Source organism: Lepisma saccharinum, chromosome 18 (assembly GCF_977018435.1).
Source record: "Lepisma saccharinum chromosome 18, izLepSacc3.1, whole genome shotgun sequence".
NCBI classification, from domain to species: Eukaryota; Metazoa; Arthropoda; class Insecta; order Zygentoma; family Lepismatidae; genus Lepisma; species Lepisma saccharinum.
Window position 1 is genome coordinate 19,533,431 of NC_139246.1, and position 27,552 is coordinate 19,560,982.

General features: G+C 39.8%; 1 protein-coding gene across 3 annotated transcripts in view; it reads left to right on the top strand.

The window, feature by feature from the left end:
• The window catches only part of LOC146002438 (uncharacterized), a 28,657-nt gene extending 1,462 nt beyond the window's left edge, over nucleotides 1–27,195 (top strand). The window contains exons 2-11 of one of the 3 annotated variants that reach the window (XM_083140266.1): nucleotides 4,665–4,962; nucleotides 5,508–5,661; nucleotides 17,845–18,055; nucleotides 18,672–18,997; nucleotides 19,769–19,922; nucleotides 20,554–20,937; nucleotides 21,627–21,731; nucleotides 23,947–24,027; nucleotides 24,725–24,879; nucleotides 26,512–27,195. In XM_083140266.1, coding sequence (XP_082996392.1) covers nucleotides 4,665–4,962; nucleotides 5,508–5,661; nucleotides 17,845–18,055; nucleotides 18,672–18,997; nucleotides 19,769–19,922; nucleotides 20,554–20,937; nucleotides 21,627–21,731; nucleotides 23,947–24,027; nucleotides 24,725–24,879; nucleotides 26,512–26,700 — 2,057 coding nt within the window. In that variant the 3' untranslated portion in view covers nucleotides 26,701–27,195. Of the gene's footprint in view, nucleotides 1–4,664; nucleotides 4,963–5,507; nucleotides 5,662–17,844; nucleotides 18,056–18,671; nucleotides 18,998–19,768; nucleotides 19,923–20,553; nucleotides 20,938–21,626; nucleotides 21,732–23,928; nucleotides 24,028–24,724; nucleotides 24,880–26,511 lie in introns of all 3 variants that reach the window. The other 2 variants (XM_083140265.1, XM_083140267.1) reach the window with 2 other exon arrangements.
• Nucleotides 27,196–27,552: the final 357 nt, after the last annotated feature.

Sequence of the window (27,552 nt, forward strand, 5' to 3'; positions counted from 1 at the left end):
GTTCCGTGTTGGGTTGGGAACCTTTTTCTTATTACATTTGGGCACAGTGCGCAGATTTCGACAATTATGGAGTGGCTGTATTGACACACGTTATATATTACACATTCCCTCTCATGAGAATTGGGGTGGGTGTAGTGCACAGACACCCTTCTAAAAGAAAATCCTTTTATGGTGTGCGTATTGTAAACCAAAACTTAATACTTGCCATGCAATGTTTAATGTGAATGCCCGTATTGAATGTGACAAAATACAAGTTTGGAAACAGTTCCATGGATTGTTCAGTTGTTTTTTTTTTTATTCTCATGTTTGTCACAAATCGCGTGGCCCAACCTAGCGTGTTTGTAGGCAAATGTACCGCAATCCGTAAAGATAATCAATCTTTTGCTTAAATTTCTGTGTATTGTATATTGTATACAGCATAATAGTGATCCTTATTCAGGCACTTTATAATTTTTCCCAAGTATATTGATTGATTTAGATTGTACTTAGTTTTTCTGCCACTTCTGGCTAATTGCGAAGAAGGGATGAGTGATATGATGAATTTGATGAATGGTCACTCACAAACACCCATTCCCAGGCCGGGATTCGACACCAGGACACCTAACGTCGTAGCGCGATGCGATAACCACTTTCCCAATTAGATGTTGCAAATTAATATGCAGAAAACTTTCAAGCATTATAGTTTGAATGTCAACTGTGCTGTAGAAATAATTTTGCGTCTATCATTGCTTTCGTGGTTTGCACTATATTTCATAATCCTTGCATTAGTGAATGTGATTTGGCCTGACCTAGTAACGTGAAACGAGCACGTTCGTCGAAACTGTTATTGCGAAGGATTGGCATTCGCTAAGTTTATTTGAAAGTATTTCAGATCGCTTCTACGTTTCGCAACAGACCGGGATAAGGACGTTGCTATTTTTGGTTTCTGGGCGTGTGCTAGATGCCTCCCGACAGACCGCCTATGCTGGTCGAAGTTTGTTTGGAGCGTGAACCTTGTACTCATTAGCACATGGCAGGAGCGAAGCCTGCGCGAGTGGAACGAGGTTCCGCCCACGTCACGGTCACGTGGGCGCTCAGCTCACGTGGTCGGTGTTGTTGTATCTGGCCGGGCGGCGAATGATAACTTGTATGACCTTCAGGAGCGGTGTGGGCGATGCGCAGGGAGAGTGGAAAACGGTTGTTACGTAACTCGTAAAATTTTGCAACACGTAAGTGCGCCAGACATAACTATGGATTCGGTTTTCGAAAATATTGTGGAGTGGAGTCGCTTTAATCCGCAACTTGATACGCTCTACTCCGTTCTTGAGTACAAAGCAACCAAACCCATAATTAAGAATGAATTCAGAATACCTGTTTGAGCAGGAAGTTGTGCACTTGTTGAGAGCGGAATGAATATAGCTATTGATAATGGAAATCAGACGCATATAGTATCAAATCGGGCAAGCTTATTCATAGTTGGAGCAATCCCCAAAACTTTTCATGGTTTATCTGTTGTTGTTGTTATTACTATTGTGTTATATATGCTTTAAAACATTGAATACTATTGATAGTAACTTCACCGAGATGGAACGTTCTCCGCCATGTTACCATCACCATTGAAATTTCAGTGAAAATTGTAGGCTCGAACGAGAATCGAACCCGTGTCTTCGATACCGACTGAGCTACCGAGACAGCTCTGGGTTCTACGGATATTTCGCTGTTGCTGTTCTACCTACGTGGAATCTTGTCAACGCTACTGCAACGGGATCTGTTGCCTTTAAAACACTGTTGACGTCGACGTGCCTGGTTTCTCCCAGCGTAGAGATTTTTCGCTGAAATTTTTACATAGGACATCTGTGTGTGCTAAACAGTAGGGTAATTTACATATCTATGCTGGGAGAAACTTTGAACTGTCGACGGCATCAGACAACTCCACGCAAGTAAAAGTGCAAGAGCGAGAAATCAGGCGAACCCAGGGCTGCCTCGCTAGCTTATTTGGTAGAGCAATGGACGGTATACCAGGGCACTAATAATGTAAGAATCAGCATCTGCGCGAGAGATATATTATAAAAGGGATTAACCTTTCTAGACACCGAACTGTTAACCTCTCTTCCACGTAGAACACTCTGGACTGACACTTGAAAGACCATACAATATAAACTTCGTGATTAACATTTTTCCCAGAGTTAGACTTGCCATGATTGAGGTGGGTACAAGCTCTAGCAAAATCAAAGTTGCTGTGTATTTCAGTGTACTAATGGTTTGAATTCTGGATTTAAAGAAACAAACAAAAAATATACATAGTTGTGCCAAACTGACAATGTTGTCTTGTAATTACATAGTTCCGATTCTCAATGGAATTGTTACAACCCAGAAGTGTCAGTCACTGTACAAGTATTTGACCAAAGGAAAGAATATATATTTAGTTGTTTGATGCTATTATGTAATCAATTGTGTATCGACGACCTGACCTCCTCGCAAAAGTTCTTGGCAAGGGCTTACTTGTGGGTGTACAGTGGGATCCATGAGTATGAGCTTGCAAATTGTCCATAACCATGTTCGTGCACTTTTTTTGACCCAGTAAGAGCTTCAAGAATAAAAAAGCTCAAACAAGCAGTTGACAACTTCTGCACCAGCATACATAAAAGAACATCGCTTAAAAACACACAGGATGTGAGATAAAAAATAATGAAAAATAGCTATGAACAATTTGCACGGCAATACTCATGGATCCCACTGTACACCTAGAAGCAAACGTGAGTTTTTCATTTTAAGATATAAACTTGATAGCTATATTTGAGCTTTTGATAATTGAATTAACGAACAAAATTTATTTCTGCCTTGCATATATTAGAATCTAAGAAAATTGGTCTGCCATATGTACTAAGATGTATGTTTCTTCGTGAAACCAGCCGCACACTTGGTATCAGTCCATCCTCAATTCTATCTACTCATCTCTCATTGCGTAAAAAAAGTGGATTTGGGTGATGAACACCGCAGTCTGACCGAATACATTGAACTCTGGAATTCAACTTTTCCCCTTCTCATCGTGTTATTTTCAAGTTTTGGCCCCTCCCCTCAAACCACACGGTAATTTCACCGAGATGTTGCCCCCTGATGCAGATTGTTAGTTTCGACGCGGAAGGGAACGGCACTGTGCCACAATCCACTCGCGTATACTGTTTGGTCACGTGATGGAGGTCGCTGTCCTTGAGTTCACGTTTTCACTTGGTGATGGCAAGTGCCTCGCCTCGAGACGAAGAGAAACAGCGAAAAATATGGGACAATCCAGGTCATGCGAATCGTCCACGTTGTCTGCACCTCCACCAGCGCCTCCGTGGCGGGGAGGGAAGGTAACGGTGTGCGATTTTGGCTCGTTCGCCGAGTAAAAAAAGATACTTACTTTCTCAAACTTATTCTTGAGAATGTTGTATAAAATTGCTGCTACTCCTTTTTGCACAATGGAATAATGCGATAAAGAAGACTTGTATGGAGATATTTAACGATCATAATGAAGCCTGTTAATATGTAAGAAATATCTAATGGAATAAAGAATAGTAGGTTACATCTTACATAAAAGTTTGACAGTCAATATGCGAATATTTATTAATTTCTTTGCACTGCTGCTCTTTACGTTGTAGAAACTTTCGACATTCTCTTCAACTGTTAGCATTCGAAAAATCCAGATATTTGAATATACAAGATCTAACTTATGGTTAGATTAAAGGTTCTTTAATGATTACGGTACGAAACAAATCGTTCAGAGGGAAGTGAGATCTCTTATCACTGCCATTGCAATACGAGTATGTACAATTCAGAACAGAAAAGTGTGAGAGTTCGTTACTCTCCTGATAACTTTACCTCAGTTTTGTTTATATGTACATAATGGTTTGATATTTAGACTGTTTAAGCCAGGAGAGTTCATCCTTCTGCTAAAAAATTAGAGTGAGTGTGTTAGCGGCGAGTTGTTGTTTTTCTGTTCCTCGTTTGGAACTTTGTACTTTCGAAAGCAAGATCGTGTGCACTTTTGTGAGTCTGACTCTCTTACACGTTGATCGCGGTTCAATGGCCTATTGGCAGTGAAAACTTGAGCAACAGCCTCCTCAGTCCGTACAGGGAGTGCCTTGTTGACCGGGGTGTCTGACGAAGAATGGAAAATCGGGAGCATTAAAATTTGAGATTCAAACGCACAGTTGAGACAATGTATGTGTGTTATTGCAGTAGCTGATTATAGCATGCAATCATCATTGGTCATTATCATTATCCATTGCTAACCCAATACGTTACCTCAGCGTAAAACCGGTCTGCCATAAGGAAATATAAATAGTAAGTAAAATACAGCTGGACATTTTCACTGTCAACGTTTGGCTTCCCAACAGTTGGAAAGACCATAAGGGATTTTCGTTGTATTGTCTCCTGCTTAATACCAACAGATAGTTAGAAAATAGCACTTTTCCTTCAAAACTGCGTTATCAATTAATTCTTAGTGTAATTTACATACTTGACACACATTAACTTACAAGCCAATATAGTCTGATTGCAAGAAGGTGTTAGATCTGGCTGTCCAGGAGGCTACATTAATCATGGTAGTAAAGGCATTGAACGATGTCTTGCATATATGTACTAGTGTGTGTATATCTGTGTATTTGGAGTTCTAACATTTCCCTCTCGTTTTCTACTTGCAGGCGAGGAGCCACAGGACTACCATGCATTTTCATCTACCGTCCCCGCCAGCAACGACCTGCCACCACTTAGCAGCGCCAGTCCGCCCCGCCTCGCCACGAACGGAGCCTCACCGCCGGCCCGGCCACTCCCCTCGCCGCCCCCCAGACGAGTCCCCTCGCCACGACCCCCTGTCCACCACGAATTCCGCTCCGAAAGGTACCCCAGCCTCTCCGTGGAAGACAGCACCTTGTACAAGCGCACCGCCCCCAATCACATCACCCGCATCGAAGACATTCAAGACCTGAAGAGGCGTGCGGGGTGAGTACTTTTTTCAGTCCTAAGTATCAATATTTGTAGTCACTTATGGGTTGTAACCATCCCATAAGGAGTCAAAAGTGTCAGTGACTGTACAGTCAAGGTGAAATTGCTGTTATGGAATCATTAAAACACATTCCTTATTGTCCAGGTAATTGCAAATTTGGCAACATTAAAGTGGTATTGCTTGGTATTTATAACACCATGCAAATTGTCCCATCACATTCATTTTACTCTTACAATGTAAGAGTTTTTAAGGAGTGGAATTGTTCTGATGATGCTTCAGAAGTTGTCAGCTGCTTTGTTGGCGTTCTTTTTAAGTCATGAACCTTGCATTACATAGAAAGAAGTGAACGTGGCAATTGACAATTTGCTTTGTATTATTCATACATTCCACTCTACAGAAAAAGTTCAGAAATGATTGCAAACATGTTCAAATAATTCCCTTCTTTGAGGGAACAAAACGCGTTTATTTGGTGATGAATTCATTTGATGGCCAGATCATTAAAATCCTGCAGGCAAACTTGAAGAAAATGTTTCCGTTCTAGGTCGGGTACAAGGGAAGTCCATAACAAGCTGGAGAAGAACAGAAGGGCACATCTCAAGGAATGCTTCGAACTACTCAAAAAACAATTGCCTGCTCAAGATGAAAAGAAATCGTCCAATCTTAGTATACTGCACAGCGCTCTGCGGTATATTCAGGTAAGTTTATATTACTGAACAGAGTACGTGTAGTTTAGTTTAAGTATGTTGAAATTGTACAGGACATTGAAAATGAACCTAGTAAAAATGTTAAAGGTTGTGTTTTAAAGTCTTAGCTTTCAGTATTCGTCGATAGGCGGTATTTCCGGAAAACGTTGCAAAATTTTCAGGAAGTCTCCAGGAAGGCCAAATTCCTTCTCGCTACAGACATAACTTCGTTCTGGTTATCGCAGTTTAATGAGCTACGGTTGGCAACAGTATAACTTGGAGTATGTCTTTATCTTTTCTAGTCACTTCCTTAAATACTTACATAAATATCGGTTCTAAATTTCGCGTTGATGTGAAGACGAATAAGTTTGTGCTAGATATACTTTCGGTCAAGCATTTGCCCCGAAGAACAATGAAAACATATTTAGGGTGAAAAACTTGATTTTGGAGCCTTTTTACGGTGGTGCAGTTTACTTAGCTTTTTCAAATTCCATTTCGTGTTTTTTTTAAATGCGCAAGATGGGTGCACACTAGTGTTCAGTGCTAAGCTTTGATCTGTTTTTGTTGTAGGAACACGGAAGCGAGATTTCAATGTGCAGAATGTTTTTTTTGTTACATTGTTTCATTTCCAAAGTGAGCATACAGCGCCGTGCTAAGAAAATACGTATAGTTGTTGACTGACGTACATCCAGTTTCGAGTGTCGTACAATTGGCTAACTTTGTCCGATGCTCTTTCGTATAACCCGCGCATTTTTATTTAATATGTCGTGTAATTATATACACAACATTGCCCTTTTAAGTATTATGAAATCGTGAAGCTGGTTATAATTGTTGTGTAAACTGTTCCAGCTTTATTCGTGCAAAGTATTGGCACTATTGAATGACTTTTGCGCATGCGTCAAGGTGAAATTTAGGCGGGAAGGACCGCCCTCAAAATTTCACGATTGGATTTCGTCACGTCATTGTCCTTGGGTTTTCTGCAATAAATTATTAATCCCATTGAATTATTCTTGGAACAGTCTTAATCGAAAGGAGAAAGCATTGGAGAGAAAAAAACACGAAGATTGTTCGACGTGCCATCTCTTGTGTCCAATGTCTTCTTGTAACTAGAATTGTGCAGAGACTTTGTACAGGCTACATCAGGCACGTATCTAGAAATATGCTTCTGGGGGGGGGGGATCCGAACCAAGTGTCTCATGAATAATAATAATAATGTTTAAATTAAAATTATATTAAATCAAATTAATACTAATAACAATACAAAAAATTAATATATTATTATTACACGAATAGGTAAAAAGACTGTATAAGAATTCAGATACGTATAACAGCGCATATTCATTACGTAGCTTACATGTAGTTAAGATCGGAATAATTTACATAAAAACAAGTGCTCTGGCAATGAAATTAATGTCAAATAGATGAATAATTGAATATTTATCGAATAACAAAAATGATGATACATATAGTTGGAGAAAATTAAGTTTCTGATTAATATTTTATGCATATTGAGTAGTAGTTTACATAAATCTTCTTTGTAATGTCATTCAAAGCCGTTTGATTCCAATGTAATCCTTGCCCGCTAAAAAGTTCTAAGGAAATTAATAACCATAGATTATGCAACAAATGATAATATTTTCATTACTTAATTTTAGTACTTCGTGTTTTTTGGGGGGGGTCCGCACCCCCCTAAATACGTCTTTCCTGTCCTTCAAAGCCGTATGATCCCAATATAATACTTGTCTTCCAATAAGTTCAGAGGAAATTATACAACAAAGGCTAAAATAATATATTTTTCATTATTTAATTTTAGTTCTTGATAAAAAAAAAATTACGGGGCGGCCCCCTGGATTCCCAAAATACGTCCTTGGGCTACATGAGACGACATCGTTGGCAGGTTATGGATAGCAACACAGTATCAGCATCATAATCACAAATGTATATTTAGTAGACATTTGACCTGATATCCACAATGTATACGGGTAAAGTGTAATAATTGTCATATCGAGTTGCGATCCATGACCTACCAATGATGATGTATTTAGAGAGAGAGAGAGAGAGATTCTCTACCCAGTCCTTGCTATAAGATGGCGTTGCTTTATCCACTCTCAGAATATTCTACATGGTCCTGTACCATATTTCCGGACCCATTGTATCGACATCGAAAATCGATGGCTAGGTATAAAGCGCGTAGGGACTATGTAACGTCTCCGTTCGATATGTATGTATATACTGCTTCAGGTAGAAATATGAGTTCTTTTTTTCCTAACAATATTCTCGCTGACCTAACCTAACCGAGACTGGGACAGAAAAATTGCAGTGTAGGACTAACTGGTAGACATTTTAAATCTTAGTATGATGGGATCTCTGTTCTGTATGTTCCCCAAAATAAAAACCTTTTCGTATCTTTGTATTTAAACCGAATCAGTTTCTTGATTTACTTTTCTTTCACTTCAGTCAGGTAACCACTGCAGGCCAATTGTTAGTGACGTACCCAAGATTACCCCCCCCCCCCCCCCCCCGGGCATGCCACTGCCAACCGCCTTCGTAAATAGTTTACGGAAGCAAAAAGTTCAACGCTGTAGCCCATCATAAGTTCTCATACTGCCACACAGGTGCTGTAGATGGCAACACTGATTTATTTGCACAGGAGGACTTCTGGTGCGATTGCATGGAGCTTTCTCCGTGCCCGAGAGAGAGGAGGGGAGGCAATATCTCCCTCTCTAGGGGCAACGGACCGTGGCAGAATGACCGAGTGACCGTCGCCACATAGTACACGTAGGAGTGGAAGGGTTCAACGACCGATGCGTTGGAGTGACGTCACAAGTCGGAACCATCTCTGTTCCCCTCCTTGTATTGCGAGGGAACGGCTTTTCCCTCTCTTCACACAACGCTCACGGATATCTGCCGCCTTTTTTTTTTGTTTTGTTTTTTGCACGTAGGTCACTGTTGACTTGCACACTGGGAGCACGTGCTGAAGAATTATAGCCTATATGTAATAAAGAGAGGAGGCGCACCTGAAACTTTGTTCTTAGAAATGTGTATCTAGAACACACCGTCAATTTTATAATCTTTGAGGTGTACCTTTCTTTCCTACCCGCTTAATATTTAGAACATTGTTGTTCTGAGACATTTAGCCTCCGCGAAGCGTTTGGTTTTTAACACACGATTTCGCCTCCGTGGACTCTGGGTTCGAGTCCTATCCGGGAATACCTGTTCAGTTGCATTTATTCTTTCATCGAATCATCATTCCTCCTCAACGTTGCAATCTTTCCCTATGCATTGGAGGTGCGGTGAGGTGATGTGATGAGCGCAGCACTCCGGTCGCTTTTACACCTCCCCGCACCAATCTATTGATAAGAGGCTGCGTGAGAGGCCTCCCCGGTGACGTAGTGGTAATGTCTTCTCCTTGTAATCAGGGAGAGGCACATAGTGGTTCGGATCCCACTTTAAACTGTAGCCTTTCTTTGCATAAAGTGGACTTACAAGTAAAGCTCAAACCCAAGAGGCTTCGTGAGCCCCGGAGCCTCTTTACATAATATGAATATGAAAAATTCCCACTCCTGGGAATCGAACCCGGATTTTCCACCTGACTAACAAAATGTCGCCAGTATTTTTATTATTTAGTGGCCGCGGTGGCTCAGTCGGTAACGCGTCTGACTACCATGCTAAAGGTCCCGGGTTCGATCCCCGGCCGGTTCAAATCCGGGAACTTTTCGAACGATGGAAGCGGCTCCGGCGCCCACCCAGCGTCGAATAACATGGGTACCTGGGGGGTAAAGGCGGTCAGGGGCGTGATGCTGATCACATCACCCCCACTCACGACCGGATCAAGAAAGTGTGGGGCGTTACCCCCACACCCTCTATACGCCTTCATGGCGTGGTGCTATGCACAGGGGAGCACTTTACCTTTACTTTTATTTTTATTATTTATTTACTGCTGCGACATGCAGCAACGAGTCATGCATGTGCTTTAAGAGTCTCTCCGACGTTGTCAAATGTAAGATATCCATCGTGAAAATCCAAAGTTTAACTCCAAGTTATACTCAGATGGGCTAATCGTGACTATGTACAGTTTAAAGTGGGTTCCGAATCACCGTGCAACGTCCTTCCGCCTGGAATCGAACCCGGGGACTCTTGATTACAGCGTTACCCTCTCCTTTCAAGATAAATGCCCTGGTATCTGTAGTAGACGAAGTGAATGCATGCCACAAGAAATGGCCTAATAATGCCGTTACATTATTGCATGTGAAGTTTCATTGTTGGCAGTTGAAAGCTAGCGGTTTCCGCCCAGTGCATGTGGGATGTGACCTTTTCTCCTTGTGACGATTTTGTCATGTGCGGTGTGTACTGTTCTTGCCATTTGTTTCCCCCACCCCCTTTTCGGGGTGTGGAATTTCTAATTGCCCCCGTCTGCGACCTGTTTCCCCGGCGCAGGGCCCGCCAACCAATCAGTGGGCGGCAGTATTGATCGTGCGGGAGGTCGGAGCAGACGACCGACCGACCGGGTTGTCGGTTAAGTTTTCGCGAAGGCAGATGACAAGCTGCGTTGCCAGTGTGCACCAGTGATGGATCGATTACAACGGTGATATTTTTAATCACCGATTGTTTAAAAAATGATATGATCACAATTGAGAACTGTGACATCACTTCTTAATTTCTTTTTTGCAGATATAATTGAAATCAAACTGAGTCGTTCTTTCTAAGTAATTGTCCATTTGGTTTTCTTTATTATGTTATATACACTCCTCACAAAAAAGTTTGGAATATTGTTATGTTAGACACAACAAGGTTGGAATATTATTATATTTTTGTTTTCTAAACTAATTGGGGGTGGCGGGTGGAAATGATGTGACACTGATTAAAAATATATATCTCATAAATACAACATGGAAATGTACACTGTCATTTAACCTACCTATTTTCATGATTTCAAGTTCGGGTACTTCTTGTTCGCGCAGTGGTAACGTCGTCGTCTTGAAACCAAGGGGTTCCGGGTTCGATACGGGGTGGTTTAAATACCACTTTAACTGTAGGTCCGATCGCCATTAGCTTATCTGTTCATAAAGTGGACATACAAGAAAAATCCACAACGATTTGGAGCTTATCGTCATTCGTAAGCCGAATAGACAGCTTGTTAATTATGTCCCTCATTTCAATTCACTACACAACACAGCACATATCATTCACAAAAATACAATCCACTCACTACTGCATTCACTCGCTGCCTCTTAATGAATTCCAAGCACCAAGACCACTCGACGCGATCTAGACTAGAACTGGTCCTTGTCATTTCCGTAATTTTTAGATGCACTCATAAACCATTCCCGGTCAGCCAACAATTTTCTACTCCCCACTGTATCTCTAGTTGTTTGAAGGTCAACGACCGCCTTTTCAACTCCTCTGCAAGCGTTCAATGATGTTCTTGTCCCTGCTATATGCCACACTTTCCCCTTGCCTGCGATACTTTGGCCTCAAAATTGCCCAGACTGTTGAGGAAGTTCAGAGGGATTTTCCCCCGCCATATGCAACCATGTTCCCTCTCCTGTAACAGTTTGGCTCCACAATTCCCCGATCCTGGGGAAATTACATGTTGAGAAAAATTGGTTTGCAGCATTGATCGGGTGATCTTTGTGGTAGCCCTGTCACGCTTGCCCATCACCCCTGTGCAGTTTCTAGCCGGCGCTGGGCCAGCCGCCTCGCGAATTCAAAGAAAGCGGGCTATGTTTCCAACTCCTAAGAAATCATGTTCGTCTTCTTATTGAAATGAACAATTTTATGCACATTTTCTGATAGATATTTTTTTCTGTATTTTATTCACTGAGTCTGGGCTTTGCAGATAGCCTAGATAGCCCTGAATATACGCCTCTGATGTGTATATATAATATTAAGCTCGCAATACGTTTGCATACTCGCTTAAAGTAATAACTTATTTTTTAGTGTTTCGTAATACAACAAGCAAGTCGGGTGACAAGACACGATTCATGTAAATAGTTTACGTAATGGAAACAATCCTTTCAGTTCTCAAGCCCGATATCTGAAGATATGAGACTTTTACACCAAATAATGCGATCTAATGTTCGTACCTAACTGTATAGGGTTTGTTTCTTTGCGAATATACAGTCTTTTATTTCATACAGTGGTATTCATCACCGTCGCGGTAAATGTAAAATAAACCTCTCTTCAACAGTGTTTTGAGCTCGGACACACACACACACACGCACGCATATATATATATACATACATACACATGCATTGCAAACGCTCGGTATGAGGAGGACCCTTTGTCACACACGTAAACATTTATATGTGATCGCCTTTTTTTGTGTGTGCGCGCGCGCCCACTGCATTCTTCGTTCCGCCATATTTAAAAGTTGCCATCTGGCGGCCAAACACGTAAGTTAATGGGCGGGCAGTATGCGAAATGGAAACTTCGAGATTTTCTCTATTTCAGTGGCGTACGCAAGGGAGGGTTACCGGGTTTAAACCCCCCCCTTGAGCTTTTGAAATATTATGGAAAATGCTGTAGAAAAAAATAAAAATGGCTAATTTATCACAGTCAAATATCTGCGACAGTAATAATAACAATAATAATAATAATTTGAATTATTATTCCCATGCAGCATGAAGAAAAACGCAACATTCCAAACACAATCTAAGCGGCCGCAAAGTTCAATTTTGCAATTTTTTTTGCAAAAAGTCGCCCAGTGACGCGACTCTCGCGAGAATTGTGAAAATTCCTTGCTTCGTCGCAGTGTGCCGACCTTATTGCAAACGTTCTTCCCGGTACTGATTTCACATCCCCTTGTGAACTCTCAAGTGATGCTGAGTCTACATCCACATCATTAAATAATGTTGAAGAAGTGCTTTGTGAATCACCTAGAAGTGATAAATGTGTTGGAATGTCTATAAACTTACTTTTCAACGAAAACATAGACTCAGTGGAATTTAGCAACATGTATTCTCGCGCTTCATCATCATCCTGGGCGAGTTCCATAGGTAAAGGTAATGTAAATTCCCCCGTGCATATAGCACCGTGCCATGAAGGCACACGTAGTGGTGTGGTGGGCCCCAAAGATTCTCGATCTCGAACTATTTTGCAGGTGATGTGATCAGCACCATGCTCCAGCAGCCTTCATCCCCCAGGGTTGCTCTCTGGTACCCATTGATATGAGGCTGGGTGCGGAGACAAGGCTGGATAAATTCCAACTAATTCCGGGAATCGAACCCGGATATCCCACGAAGTTGTCAGACTAGACCAGCGCGGCTCCTTGAATATTTCATATTTGGATTATTTCAATAAATTTAATATATTTGCTTTTTTTATGGATTTTCTTCACACTTAAAATGTCTGACTTATCACATACAAATAACCGTTTACTAGACAATTATTTTGTAACAAAGAAACAAAAGAAATGCAATTTTGTTCTATTTCTTTCATAAATAGCAGCTGCATTAGTAGTAATTAAACTAATTAATTATGAGAATTATTAATTTATTATTAATTAATTAATTAATTAAAGTATAATAAAACAATGGTAATGTGAATTTGTAGAAAGTTTTCGAAATAACACCCCCCTTGATGAAATCCTGCGTACGCTACTGATTTATTTCCCCACGATAGATCATGAAACACCGGCATTCTTTTTTTTGGATGTGAAAAATATCAACAATTTTCTTCCCATGCCAGAATTCACCTCGCGATTGTTTAAGTCGCACAGGAGCTGTATTTCGAGTAGTATTGTTCTCTGTAAACAAAAACAGAATAGTTTATCAAAACCTGGTGAATGCGAAAAGCAAGGACTCTGTAGCTCTTTTTGTTACTTTCTTTTTAGCGGAAATTGTATCCTTGGCGTTTTTGCATTTGTGCCAAATGGTCGGTCGTTCTCCCTAAGAAGATTTTAAGATTTCACAGTACATTTTCCGCGGAGGCTTTTCGTACTCTTTGCTGCTATTTTCAGTATGGGAAGCGGTTCTGCTGTTACTTTCGGTAACGTTTAGATCGCCGTGCTTGTGAGCAGCAGCAATTCCCTACAGCAAGCACGTTTCAGCGAGTTGCGTGTGCATAGATAGGCTGTCGTTTCCGAGGTCACACCGTTAGAACTCTTGCTAACACGCTGGAAGGCTGCGACGTCGGCTTTCGTTGCTTTCGCACGCGCCGTTGTCTTGACGCGCGGAAGATTGTGATTTGCATAAGGCTTTCGACGAAGAGCACCAGCGAATAAGTAGTTGTCACTCAGCTACAGTGCTGACTCTTGTAACGTAACAGATTATTTTTAGACCGATCATCTGCGAGGTCCATCAGCGTACGTAGGTGCGTTCAGTTGTTCAAATAACAAAAAAGAATTCTTCTTTGTAGCTGATCAATGGTGATTTATTCATTCTTACTTTTTGGATTTTTAACCACTGTCTTAATTTTAAAATACCAACGTTTCGGAGGCTGAATCTACCTCCGTCTTCAGGGTAGTGTGTAGTCTGTTAAATCTTGTGGTGTCTATAAATGGTTGCCAAGGCTCCACCTTGTCTCTCGGTCAGTCAGCATACAAACGAGGATCAGTGTAGCACACGCACTGGGAGAACTGTATGTCCACAACCATTCAGGGTCTCGACAGTAGCATACAAGCGGCACTGAAGGAGGTTTTTTTTTCATTTTTGGGGGGTTGATATACAGCATCAATCCCTTGACAAGGTGGAGCCTGGGCCACCGCAACATAATCCTCCCTGGCAAACTACATATAAAAATAGGGCTTGACGTGGCCACACGACGAAGTGGAGCCTGGGCCACTGATAACCCTCAACTTCATGTACAGTCACGGACACTGCCGGCTTGTAACGATTCCATTGAAAGTCAACGTATTCATTGCAAGCCGGCAGTGTCCGTGACTGTACATAGAGGTCCGTCCTTGTGACCGACAGACGAGGTGGAGCCTTAGCCACCGAGAATAATCGTCCAGGGCAACCATTTATACACACAATATGATTTAACAGATTACACACTACCTTGAAGACGGAAGCAGATTCAGCCTCCGAAACGTTGGTATTTTAAAATTAAGACAGTGGTTAAAAGTCCAAAAAGTAAGAACAAAAAATAACTGTTATTGGGAGTCATTTCAATGGGATTTGCATTTACCATATTGGGTTTTTCCCTAGTTATTTACTGCTTTCATTTGAAAACAATGATACTCAAATTTTCGGGGGGCTGTAACCATCGGTAACCCCTGAGTATGCCGGTCTACATATGAATGTAGTTTTATCTTCGTCATATATTTACTGTGATACTTAAACAATGTATCGTACGATGTGAAGTAATTGTGAACATTTTTCTTGTTATTGTCTTTATGCAGGGATAGGGGTGAGTAAGGTCGTCAGACGCTGTCATGTAATGTACAGTCACGGACACTTCTGGGATGTAACAATCGCACTGACTTTCAGTGGAATCGTTATAACTCAGGAGTGTCCGTGACTACATGTCAGCTATCATGTCGAAATACATACGCACGCATAATGCCGAAAATGCTGTAAATGATTGTATTAGAAGAAAACAACTGGCATCAGGAAATGATAATTTTTTGTACTCTTATTTCGTGTCTTCGGTTGTCTGCCAAGTGCAGCATTATTTGCAAATTTTTTAAATCAGTTTTCGTGAATAAGTTCGCCTTGTACTCAGATTGTCGTCAAAACACATGAACTTCCAATAACCTTGAGTAAAGGAGACTTCATTCGTTCACAAGTCACCATATTATAGCCATTGAGGTTTCTTCAAATCACAGTAATGGATTTTCGGTTTAATTGCAGGTTGCAATACAATAGTGGTTCTGCTTGAAGTTCAATTTTTAAAAATGGGCTAGTGAATTTGTGGCGTGGCAGAAGCTTACAGTTTGAGCGGATGTGTTTGCGATCTCGTCTCTTGGTACCGTTCCAAGGTCAGATTCGCTTTGCCTTGCCTGTTCATCGGTGCTATTTCCCCGTCCCTACCCGCAGTTTGAGCGTGAGTTGGCACAAACGCGTCAGCTGGCATTCCCAAGAGTAAACATGATAACCACGTGATAGTCCTCGAGCTTAGCAGCTTTCGTCTACTAAGTCTAGACAATACGTCGCGCTTTGCTTCCGTTATTAACCAGGATGTTCCTGTTTTAACTTGTGGAGTCGAGGTTTCGTGATACCTAATGATGTCGACGTACTGAAATATCAAAACGTCACCTTTCGGCAGCTAGTTAAAGTCCACCTTATGCTCAGATAATCTAATCGGGACTGTAGTTTAAAGTTGGATCTGAACCACTGTACAATGTCCCTCTACCGGTGATCGAACTCCGGACCTCCCGACTACAAGGTTTATCGGTAGCCATTCATTTAGCAGTACTACAATTACCCATTCAATCTAGCGGAGGCGGTTAGTTCCGTTACTGATTGTAGTGTTCAATGGTACATTTGTTCGTTGAAATTCATGTTCTCGCAATAATAATGTACGAAATGCACATACGACGATGCTTGCGATAAATGAGTAATCCTAAGTTTTAAAGGTAAGCATTTCAAATGTTAATAGCGCATATAACTTGCTATCTTCCGGGTATATTTGTGTTCGTGTGGGCATTTTTAACCACCTTTTGAAAAACAAGTTTAGACGTAAACTGCTCCTTTAATTTAGATGTACAGCCTTGAATGGGTGCAACATACTTAAAAGATGTGATTGAATGAAACTGCAACTTGGAACTCCTCCCTTGACTCTTTGACGCGCAGCATATGATTCTCGTCGCCCAGTCCCAACGGATGACCTTGTGAAAGAAATAACTGCATGCGTGTTGTGGCACGTGCTTGCCTGAGCACGAGGACTGGCTGCTCCCCGACAGGTTGACCCTCTAGCCTCTAGACAGGGAGCGGCGTAGCCTCACTTCCTTATGATTGTACAGGGCATGCGTCACCTGTTTCTTGCTGGCACCAACGTTCATACATTGGCATATGGGTTGCGGTTATCCATCCATTACGAGCAAGTGTAACTTTGTTCGTTGGCATTACAGTTTTAATACAAAGAAATCAATCTGTGTTGACGAACATTATGAATATGAATTACAATGAAATTTATGGCTCGGCTGGACCTTTGTCATGTGAATGGGTGATTTTTTTTCAAATTTTCCTCTCCATTCGAAAAACTCCTTGGATATTTCAAAATATGAAACATTACATCAGCTTAGAATTCCTTCTAGAGCATTGACGTGAATTTTCATGTAGTTTTCTTTCATTGTTGTCTAGATATTATCAATAGTTTTGTGATTACATAAGTCTATTAAACTATTGATAATATCTAGACAACAATGAAAGAAAACTACATGAAAATTCACGTCAGTGCTCTAGAAGGAATTCTAAGCTGATGTAATGTGTCATATTTTGAAACATCCAAGAAGTTTTTCGAATGGAGAGGAAAATTTGAAACAATTCGCCCATTCACATGCCAAAGGTCCAGCCGAGCCTTAAGATTTCAAACCAGGACTTTTGCTTTTCCAGCCCTTACTATATTATTTTCTGATTATCAAAATGATCCGTATTGTTTAATGAGAACTTTGGCTCCAAGATATGGTATTGTAAAAACTTTGTTACTGTACAAAAATCATGCATGTTCTTACGGTGGTTTAACTACATATTTCCATAAAAAAAGGTCTGATTTATGGTGTTTGCCCTAAATTTACCTTTAGGCTACTCCTTACTTAATAAAACAATCAGTTTCTTGCAGTTGAAAATTGTAAACTGCCGCAAATTGAAAGAAAATTTAACATATTATCAAGCAACTTGTATACATTTTCAGTGTGATTAGCGTAACAACCAAGTGAGTAGTGACATTGCACATCAGACTTTTTCTTCCTCAGTGTACCTTCCTGTGGGGTTTTGTAACACTTTTGTGTTTATTCTACTGTAGTTACTGTACTGTAAAAGCTTGTTTCTGTAGTGCAAAAAAGAAACCGTAAAAACGTTGAACAGCAGCTTTACAGGAAAAATAGAAAATGGTGATGCAGTAAAAATAATGTAATCATACCTTCCCATTAGTTTTGACTATTGTATTAGCCAGAATTTTGAAACTGACAGGGTGCTCAGGATGTGAAAGTTAAATTTGTCCAAAATTAATGGTATATATAAATCACTGAAATATATTATTGCAGATTGTATTGTCCTAATTTTACACACAGTTTGTTCCTGCTTTTACAGACACTCAAGCGGAAAGAGCGGGAGTACGAACATGAAATGGAACGCTTGGCGAGGGAAAAAATCGCATCACAGCAGAGGCTATCCGCCTTGAAGAAGGAGCTGTCAGCGCAGTGGGACCACATAGACTTCAACACCCTGTTGCCCGACGTTCAGGCAATGGAGCCAAGTGCGGTTCGAGATCATATCTCCAATTCTACAACTACTGCCTCTGGTAAATATCTGCATGTTGTTCATTAACATTCATGTTCTTGCAATAATAATGAGCAAAATGACTAGAACATTTTATACGTCTTTATTGTACTGTAGTTAATATTTGCTGTAGTGCAATGAAATTTATGGAAGAACATGCTTCACCTTACTCAAAATTTCAATCCAGGACAGTGAAATTGTTGGTTTTTTTTTACCTACTAAAGTTATTGAATTTATATTAAATGGATTGCACATTATGAAGATTTCAATCTTTTCAGGTTGTGGCCTGTCCATAGACATTGTGTAATTGTGGTGGTCAAAGGTTCTCTCAGGAGAAAGTAAGAAGAACGTTTTGTTTTTTAAGCTGTCGCCCACTAGTTGAATCGAAAGTTTGTTAGTTTTTGATTTAGTATCGGGGGCGATGATCACTTTAAAATTTTAATGTCGAGGGAAAGGCCACATTCTATTATGTTTATTGATGATTTACTGCTTAATTTTGGCATCTTGGGTGGTTCCAAAACATTGAACATTTCAATGTGTTGCAGAATAATATTGATAAAATCAACAAATCTCGCATATGAACTAAAATTATAATCATGTGCGTGTGTTGGCTAATTCTATCAAATTTATATTTGCAGAGCGTGGCCAGATCAGCGACATGGATGAAATGATGGCTGAACCGAGCGGAAGGGATGCTAAACGACTCAGCAAATCCGGAATGTACAGCAGCACGTCTTCCTTGTCAAGTGCTACTGCATCGTCTCCTCCACGTCCAGGGGCTACGTTGCTCTACACAGACAGATCGGCCTCAGAATCCACCACGTGGAGTTACGAACTTGGCGATAGGTCAGGATCGCCAAGGAGGATTTCCCGCAGTCCGCAGCTGAAGAGCGAGGTGCATATGGAAGGCCCCAAAGTTACCACAGTTAACTCTGTACCAGCTCATATGCAACTGCCCGCTCAGGTATGTTTGGGTGTGATTTCAGTTCAGTGTACTTTGTGCATTGCACAGCCATTTTAATAATGGTGCAGTCCATTGTAAAAATCTTTCCCAGAAATTTTTGCACTGTGCTCAATTTGTCGTGTGAGAACCAGGGGGATGCAACTCCAATTGTTCAAATTTACAGGGGAGAGGAAGTAATGCATTCTTGGGAATATGTCTGACACAGTCACTAAATTCGAGATACTGATAAGGATTAGAAGTGGAGTTATGTTCCTCTGCTTCTCACATGGCGTATTACTTTGGATTATCCTTCCTGATTCTGCCACAGTTATGCACAGGGCAACTGTTAGGAAAAGCAAGGCCCTGTGTAAGACATTGTAAACGATAACCTTTGAAAGAATGTTAATCTAAATGAGTGTTCTTGAACATAGTTTATGATTTATTTACAATTTATGGTGACGTATAATACAATCATACAAGTGTTCTCCTTTTTATTTTTATTTTTTTAAAAAAAGAAGTTCATTTCATGCATGTTCAATAATTTTGACAATATTTACATTTACATACCAGTCTTGTAATTATTGGGAATTCTTGCATGAGTATTTGATACTACCTAACAGTGGTGTTTGAAAATTGAATCTACTTTCAACATGAAAATGTTGTGTTGTACTTTCAGTTGTTAGCTTTAATTTGTCTTCAAATAATTCTGCAATTTTATACACGTTCGCCTTCAGTAAAATTGCTGGTGCATGAATTAATATTGTAATGCATTTATTTTAATTTTCATTACAGATGGTAACACCACCTGGGATGGCAACAACTCTGGTTAGCCCCACGATCCAAGTGCTGGCCCCTCATGGGTTGCGTATGCTTCCAGCAGATGCGACAGGGACAGCCACACAGCCTCTAGCATTGACAGTCCATGCCCCTCATATTCCAAGCACAGGTGAGAGTTCTTCTGCATAAATGCATGTCTAGTTTGATTTTATTGGTTATGGTTTGATGGCAGCCAGCCTGGTTTTTTTCTTCATAAAAATGCATGAATTCTGAATCAGTGCACATTTTAAAATAGTCCAAGAACATGGCGAATTTTTCTGTATGCCTTTTCTCTCTATTAAAGTTGACAACAGGATATACAAACCACAAATATAATTCTCTAGAATTTGAAATGCTATATTAACTTAGTTTATGAAGAAGTAATTTCTAGCACAGGGGGAACTAGACAAACCATGCAAGACATGTTTTTTAAACTTCATATTGATAGTGAAATAATAGTAAAATACACGAGATGGAACGAACTTATATAAAATGGGGGGAAAAAAGTAGGGTGAACCATCTCTCTAATGACTGAGCTGTTCGATGAATTTTTTTACTTGTGATGTTAAGACAATATCGTATAAAACAGGGAAATTGTAAAGTGTGTGTGGCATAAATGCCAGGTACACAGGTTCGAGTCTTGGTTGAACATTTTCCTCCCAGTTTCTATCATAGAACTTTTTTTTTTTAATTGGTGCAGGCAAAAAAATAACAGCCTTTATAAGTCAGTAACATTATATTTCACTCTTTTTTTCCTACAGTTTCATCTCATCGAGGGAAAGATGTGTTATCAGACATGTCAGATCACAAACCAAATCTCCAGCCAGTTCTCAGCAAGGCTGCCGGAACCATCACGGTGCCCACCATCCACCTCACCAACAAAATGGTTCCGAGCAGCGTGACCTTCGTCAGCGGAGACTCCGGAACCTCACGCCTGCCTGGCGGGGCAGAACTGAACGCTGTCCCCATCCGCCAGCCGGTGACCGTCATGGCAAACGGAGCGATCAAAGAGCGAATGCTGACAAATTCCAAGGGAGCAACCTTCGCCAGCAAAGCACCCATCAACTTGTGCACCACGTCCAGTTCATCGGTCACAACCAAGTTTGGCATCACGACTACACATCCTTCTCTGGCGATTGCTGGTGGTGAGTTTTACATTCTATTTTGGGTGCTCTTTTGTTACATGATTCAAGTTCTGATGTTTCCTTAGGATGCCAAAGTTCAATCAAATATTATTAGTGTCGCACATAGGAGAGGAGTGCAGGATTTTATAACATTATAGAAGGGAGTGGAAGGTCGGAGGCTTGGCTTCTGTGCCAACTTAACCAGTGAGTAGAAACAGTAAGAATGATAAATATGGGAAGGAATGGGGGATAGCACCACTGTCAAATGTCTGTCCATCTTTCTTATCTTTTTATTGAAACAAACACAAGTGATGGCAATGTTGGGGAACCACTCCCCCCCATTGCCTCTCATATTTTGGAAAAATATGTTGACTGAATGAGCATAGTGGCATTATTATTATTACCATATACAATATTATGTACATAATTAAATTTTTAAAATATATTTATGACTTGATGCTATTGGATACCTTTCTTAGGCTTTTTTATGCTCTTTGTAAAAAGTCAATAAAATCATCTTTGAATAATTTCTTGCAAGGATTGTTCTACCCCCCTTTTTTTGTTTTATTCTTTTTCCCCAATTTTTCATTCTGCATTTGTATTTTTCACTAAAACACATGACTGCTGATGTATGAGTTGCCTACAATTTCAATTGTGTAGAATTTCTAGTGACTTGATGACATGTATTTTTATTCTAATTTGTTTTCCAGGCCTGACTCTTCCCAACGGTGTGATAAGTCATACGCCAGTGAGCCTAACAACCAAACCATCCTCACTGCCAGTCGCGCAAGCTCATGTTTCAACCCCAAGCTCAGGTGGGTTCACTAACATTACTGTGTACTTGTAATGCCTGTGAACTACAGGGTGCGGCATGAAAAACCAGCCCCGTTCAGATCAGTATACAATAGATGTTGAAAGTGGTCACTATTAACCTGAAGAGACATTTGCATACGGGATAACATGTTTCGCATGAGAGCTTGCAGTTCTGCATGTACATTTTGTATGCTAATCGGAACGGAGCTGGTTTATCGTGCCGCACACTGCACTTAAAAGCCCAGTATTATCAGCAGCTGCTAATGTTGCATTTGTTTATTATTTTGCATATATTATGGCAACTTCAGTTATATTTTTCTAAGGTGACTGTGACTAAACAACTTGCAATGCAAGAAAAGGTTTTTCATAGAAATTGAAGTAAAAAATGCAGACTTGACGAGGACTCAAACCTGGGTTTCCGACATAACCATGCCATTTCTCTACCAGCTGAGCACTTAGTCAGTAATTATATATTTCCACAAAGTATATCTCGTGATGTCCAAATGTAATATACAGCTGCACAGTGGGATTATAGGCACCATTGCTGTCATGGGTTTTTCCAAGGCAAGAGAACCTTTTGTGATATCACTGACTGACAGTTTCACAAAAGTAAACAAACAGTAGCGAAAAATCAGGTGAAACAAGAACTGGCTTGGTAGCTCAGTTGGTAATAGTGGTAGACCAGAGACCCAGATCTGAGCCTGCATTTATCACTTAGTGTGAGATAGTAAAGGAAATGTATAATCAAGAAAATTTTGTAACATTTTGCTTTGTTGAGACAAGACAAGTAAAAGATATAACGTGGGAAAATGTGAAATCATTAGAGCTGAACAGATACCAGTGGTATCGGTTGGAAATTGTTTACCGATACCGACTAATGCTTTTCTAGCATCTTGATCTTTCAAGGGTTCTGCAAAAAAATGCTGCAAGTTAATTATTCTGAAAATTGTGCAAAATTCGAAGTTTCTCTTTATTTTGCACTAGTTTTGTGTGAAAAAAAAATGTGATGACATAACATGCAATTTAATATTTTATTGTAATTTTTGTACATTTTAAAGCAAAAATCTTCGTCAATTAATGAATATAATTAGAGTTAATTATTACACTTTTCAAGTATAGGTGTCGGCTCAGCCCTAGAAATTATGGTTCCATGGTGCATGCATTTATGTTACTAAATATTGGAATATTTCAGCCATTACTATTACTTCTAATCTTTATACTTGCACTCAACAATGAGAATAAAAAAACAATTGTAGTGTGTATAAATGTAAAACTACATTGGCTTGCATATTATGTTCAGCATTGCTGTCTGTATATAAGTCCTACTTAATGTAATTGAACAGGATGTGCCAAATGTCACAATTGGATATTGATATTACATACAGGGTTCTTAAAGTTCCAGGAACTCATAAATTCTATTGGTTTTTGTAACAGGACTGAAACATTGTTTCTTGCACAATTTAAATTCGGCCCAAGTTTCATATTGTTTGATTTCAAAACCTTTGATTTCAAAACCAAACTTGGACCGTATTTAAATTGATCTGGGAAAAGGGTTCTGGGGCTGAATTGAAATACAAAAGATAAAAAAAGTTCTTTATGGTCCAGAACCCATTTATGCTTTCTAATTTTCTCTCCTGGACTGGAATTGAATATTTACAATTCCTGGACCTTGACAAACCCTGATCACATATTACTGTGAAAGGAAATTCAGTAGTCAATGCAGAAATTGTTTTGAACATCAAGAATACCTGCAAGATAAATGAGAGTACAGCTCTCACAAGTTCCGTGAAGAGGATAAATGCCTACCTACAACAACTTTCTATCATGAATAATAAGTTCTTGCACTATAAACAGTAACCAATCGTGTCTTTTGGCTCGTGGTGTACTATTAAACAGCCAGTACTTCACAGGATATTGAAATAGGTCTCATTTACACAATAAATACATTTTTACTACACGATAGACACAAAATAAATGGACATTTTAAATTTTGCAAATACTTTGGCTGTAAAAGTTTTCATTTGTAGACCCAGAATCTGCATTAGTATTAATGATTATATTGAAAAACACACATTTTTTTTGTAAAGATATTGGCTGTAGTATATATGTAAAAAAAAGTAACATATACTTATGGTAAAGTGCATATTTCAACTTTGACAGTTTTTGTAGTGTCAATTGCATTCTAACCACATATTACAGTGATGGCCTTTCTTCCAGCAGGCAGTGCAATGCTGACCACTGCGATTCCTGGGACTGGCTCTGGACAAGTCAGCTCTCTCCCGGCACACATCGCTCCAGGTGAGTAGTTTTCCTCATTCATGAAGCATGGAACTTAAATTCTAAAAAGTCTGTAAAATCTGTGTGAGGAGAATCTTTGTGCAGGTTGTTGCCACTGTTTCTTAATATTTATGTTGCTTGGATCAATAAACAGCACATGAAGATTTGTGTGATTATTTCAGTAAGTCCAGTGGAATCATGAACATTGGTCACAAACTGTAGTCTGGAACCTAAGTTGTTGTATATTGCATTAGCTAGGCTTGAATGGTTATTGATGCCTGCTTTGGTTCGAACAATACCAAGTTCAATCTAATGGGAGCTCAAAACTTTAATGTTGACTCAGCCATCGTAGGGACAATTGAAATTACTTGGAAAATATGATGTGGGCTTCAATCTACAAAGCTAGATAACAAAGACAATGGGATTCAATGTGCATGTGCCATAGAGTTAGAATTTGCTTGACACACATCAATCATATTTTTGCATTAGACTGTACAGGAACAACAAAAGTGAATTATCAAAAACAACTAGAAAAAGCATAATTTTATGTTGAAATCTGAATCGGTTAATAACAGGTGCTTCAAAATATGTACATTTGTTGGCTTTTATGTGTATGAACCATGTAATCCGGTTGAAGAGTTTCTTCATCATACAAAACTCAGTAGCGTAGTTCCAAGTGAATTTAGTGTGGATTTTTAACGTGGCCGTTATTTTCCAGGCATTGCTCACGTGGTGGCCCCCTTGGGAAGCCACAACCATTTGTCCAATATCGTGTCGGGGAGCTCCATAACGCCTCTGGTGGCTCCAGTGACTGTGATGTCCCAGGGGAACCAGGTGGCTCACATTCTTGCCAGTCCTCAGCTAGGAGGAAAGGTAAGTGCACTCATGGTGTACTAGTTTAGGTTTTCAGTAGAGGAAGTACTGGGTGTTTCAGAAATAATTGAGGAGTCACAAAAATGTATTCCAAGTATTGAACTTACATTAATGAAACCAGTTCAGAACGAACGAGGAACACAAACATTTTTTTTTTTTTTTTACACCTACAAATGTACAATGTGTGCACCATGGTTACAGAGAACCCTCCATGCTGTTATTTTTGAGATGTCCAGTTCTCTGGTTGCGGTTGCATTGATTTCTGTGGGCTGTGCACAAAACAGATAGGCTTACCATACGTCCGGGATTGCAAAATGTCTGGGGTTTTGAGAATCTGAACATGAAAAAAGCTACCAGTATTGAATATTCACGACTAGAATTTATGACCGACAAGGATCGATTCTTTTCTTTCTTCAAGAAATCTACTGCCAAACGGTTCAGTTTCCTTACTTCCGTGAGCGTCTTGTGTGGTTGTCTTGCAAGCGTGTGAAGTAACTTGTCTACGCGTTTTTGATAATTATAACTATTTACAAGGGCTTTGCATTTGGCAATGGGCAAATGAAAGTGTGTATTAAAAGTTAACCTGCAGCAGGAATACAAATTCTTGAAACTGTGTAATGACAGTGAACACTCTGTAATGGAGTATTTTCTGTTGCACATAAAGGAAGAGGTGATATTGAAAACCACGTGAAAACATGTTAAACATAGGAGTGCTATTAATGCTACTGCTTCAGCAAACATAAGAGATTTTAGAAAATAATGTTAATATTTTTTCTTGTACAATTTATAGTTTAATGTTCCAATAAAATGTTAAGGCTTTTAAGTAATTTCAATTTATTTTTGTAAAAAAAACTAAAATTCAGCAGTAACGAGTTGATCGCGAATATGTCCTGGGTTGAACCGAAAAAAATATGGTAAGCCTATCAATAGACAACCTGTTTTTGTAAACCATTTGTACCATGCATTGCGAGCTGCAGCTGAACAAAACACCGTGAGTAATGAGAGGGTTGTCTAGTGGCAGGAATGTGAACTTGCAGCTTAACGAAACATGCACGCACAAACCAGTCGAGTTTCTCATCTGTTCTCAACTGGTTTCATTAACGTAAGTTCAATAATTTACTTGCAATAAATTTTTGTAACCCTTCAATTATTTCTGAAACGCCAGGTATTTCTCAGTATGTAGTCCCAAATCTGTATCATTTGTTATTGGAGGTACACCCAATGGCAAAAGAAACATAAGCGAATTGTCCACCACCATTTTCATTCTGTATTACACAATGTGATGACAATGAATTGAAATAATGATGTCAATAAGCAGAGAACAATGCTTGCTTCGAACCAACATAAGTTTCATTCCTTAAAACAACACAGGATGTAGAATAAGAAAGTAATTAAAATGGAGGTGGACAATTTGCCTACCATTATCTTTACCGTTGACTACAACAGGTTCAACCAAATAAGATTTTTTAAAATCTAGAAATCACCATTAGATGCCCAATGGGGTACTGTATAGTATTGGTTCAGACCCTGCTTGAAAACTGAAGGTCAGTTTCATTTAGTGCCTCTGACCATAAAATGAACTTTTTAAGATTTTCTTCTTTTCTTATTTGTGATGATGCTATTTATTTTCAGGTGATGACTACTCCTATCCTAAAGTCAGTTGGTCAGCTGCCAATCGTGAATGCCCAGTACCTGAGTGCCACAGCTTTGGGTGGACTGGCCGCCCCTCAGCTGGTGAAGCCGGTGGTTGTCGTGAGTACAGCCTCGGCAATGTCACCACCAAATCTAATTGTCCCACGATCAGAACCTAATTCACAGTGAAGGAATGGGTGTGTTGTGAAAGGAAATAAAAGTGACCAGTGTGTGTGTGTTCGAGGAAATAAAGACGTTTTTGTTTCCCGTTCCCAAGATGCAGTTGTGAACTCTTTCCGAAGAGTCTGTTGTGGCAGCCAAAGTCAAGAGTTCAGTGTGAAATGTGTGTGTAAGTGAAGACGACGTATGTAGGATATAATTAACTTGAAGAAAGCCAGTGAAACAAATGTGATTTAATTATGTGTGTGTATGTACGTATGCATGTGCATTCGCAGATGTGACTGCTTGAACCCTCCTCCCCCACTTTCTCCATATAAGTTGTAGATATTTTATTTACGACAGCAATGGGTGCTGTGTAGTGACGACAGGGTTTTATTTCCCAAACTCTTTTCTAGTGGAACAAAGTTGTGTTTTGGTGGATAGAACTTCAGTTTGAACAATCTTTGTAGCAGGTCAGTGTTTCAAAAGAAAAAGAATTGCTTGTTAATGTAATGAAGTACATTGGAAGAAAAAAAAGAAGTGGGGAAAAATCTTCGTTCAAGATGCAAAGGACTTAATCTCATTCTATTACTGTTCTTGCATGTAACATTTTTAGAGTACAAAGACACCAGTCTTTCAAGCACCACCACCACCACAATTTCATTTTTTTTAAAACAAAAAATCATCGAACCTGACAACGTGTTGAGTGTTTAGCTTTGGATATTTTTATTTTTCCCAGTACAGTCAGCTGCACGTGAATTTGTGGATTATTACTTCTGAATAGAGCTGCTAGATTTCATGTTAGATGTGAACCCTGTAGGGCAAACAAAGTTTCACAAACTTATTTTCCGAAGATTTGGTGTCTGATTTGGACCCCCTTCT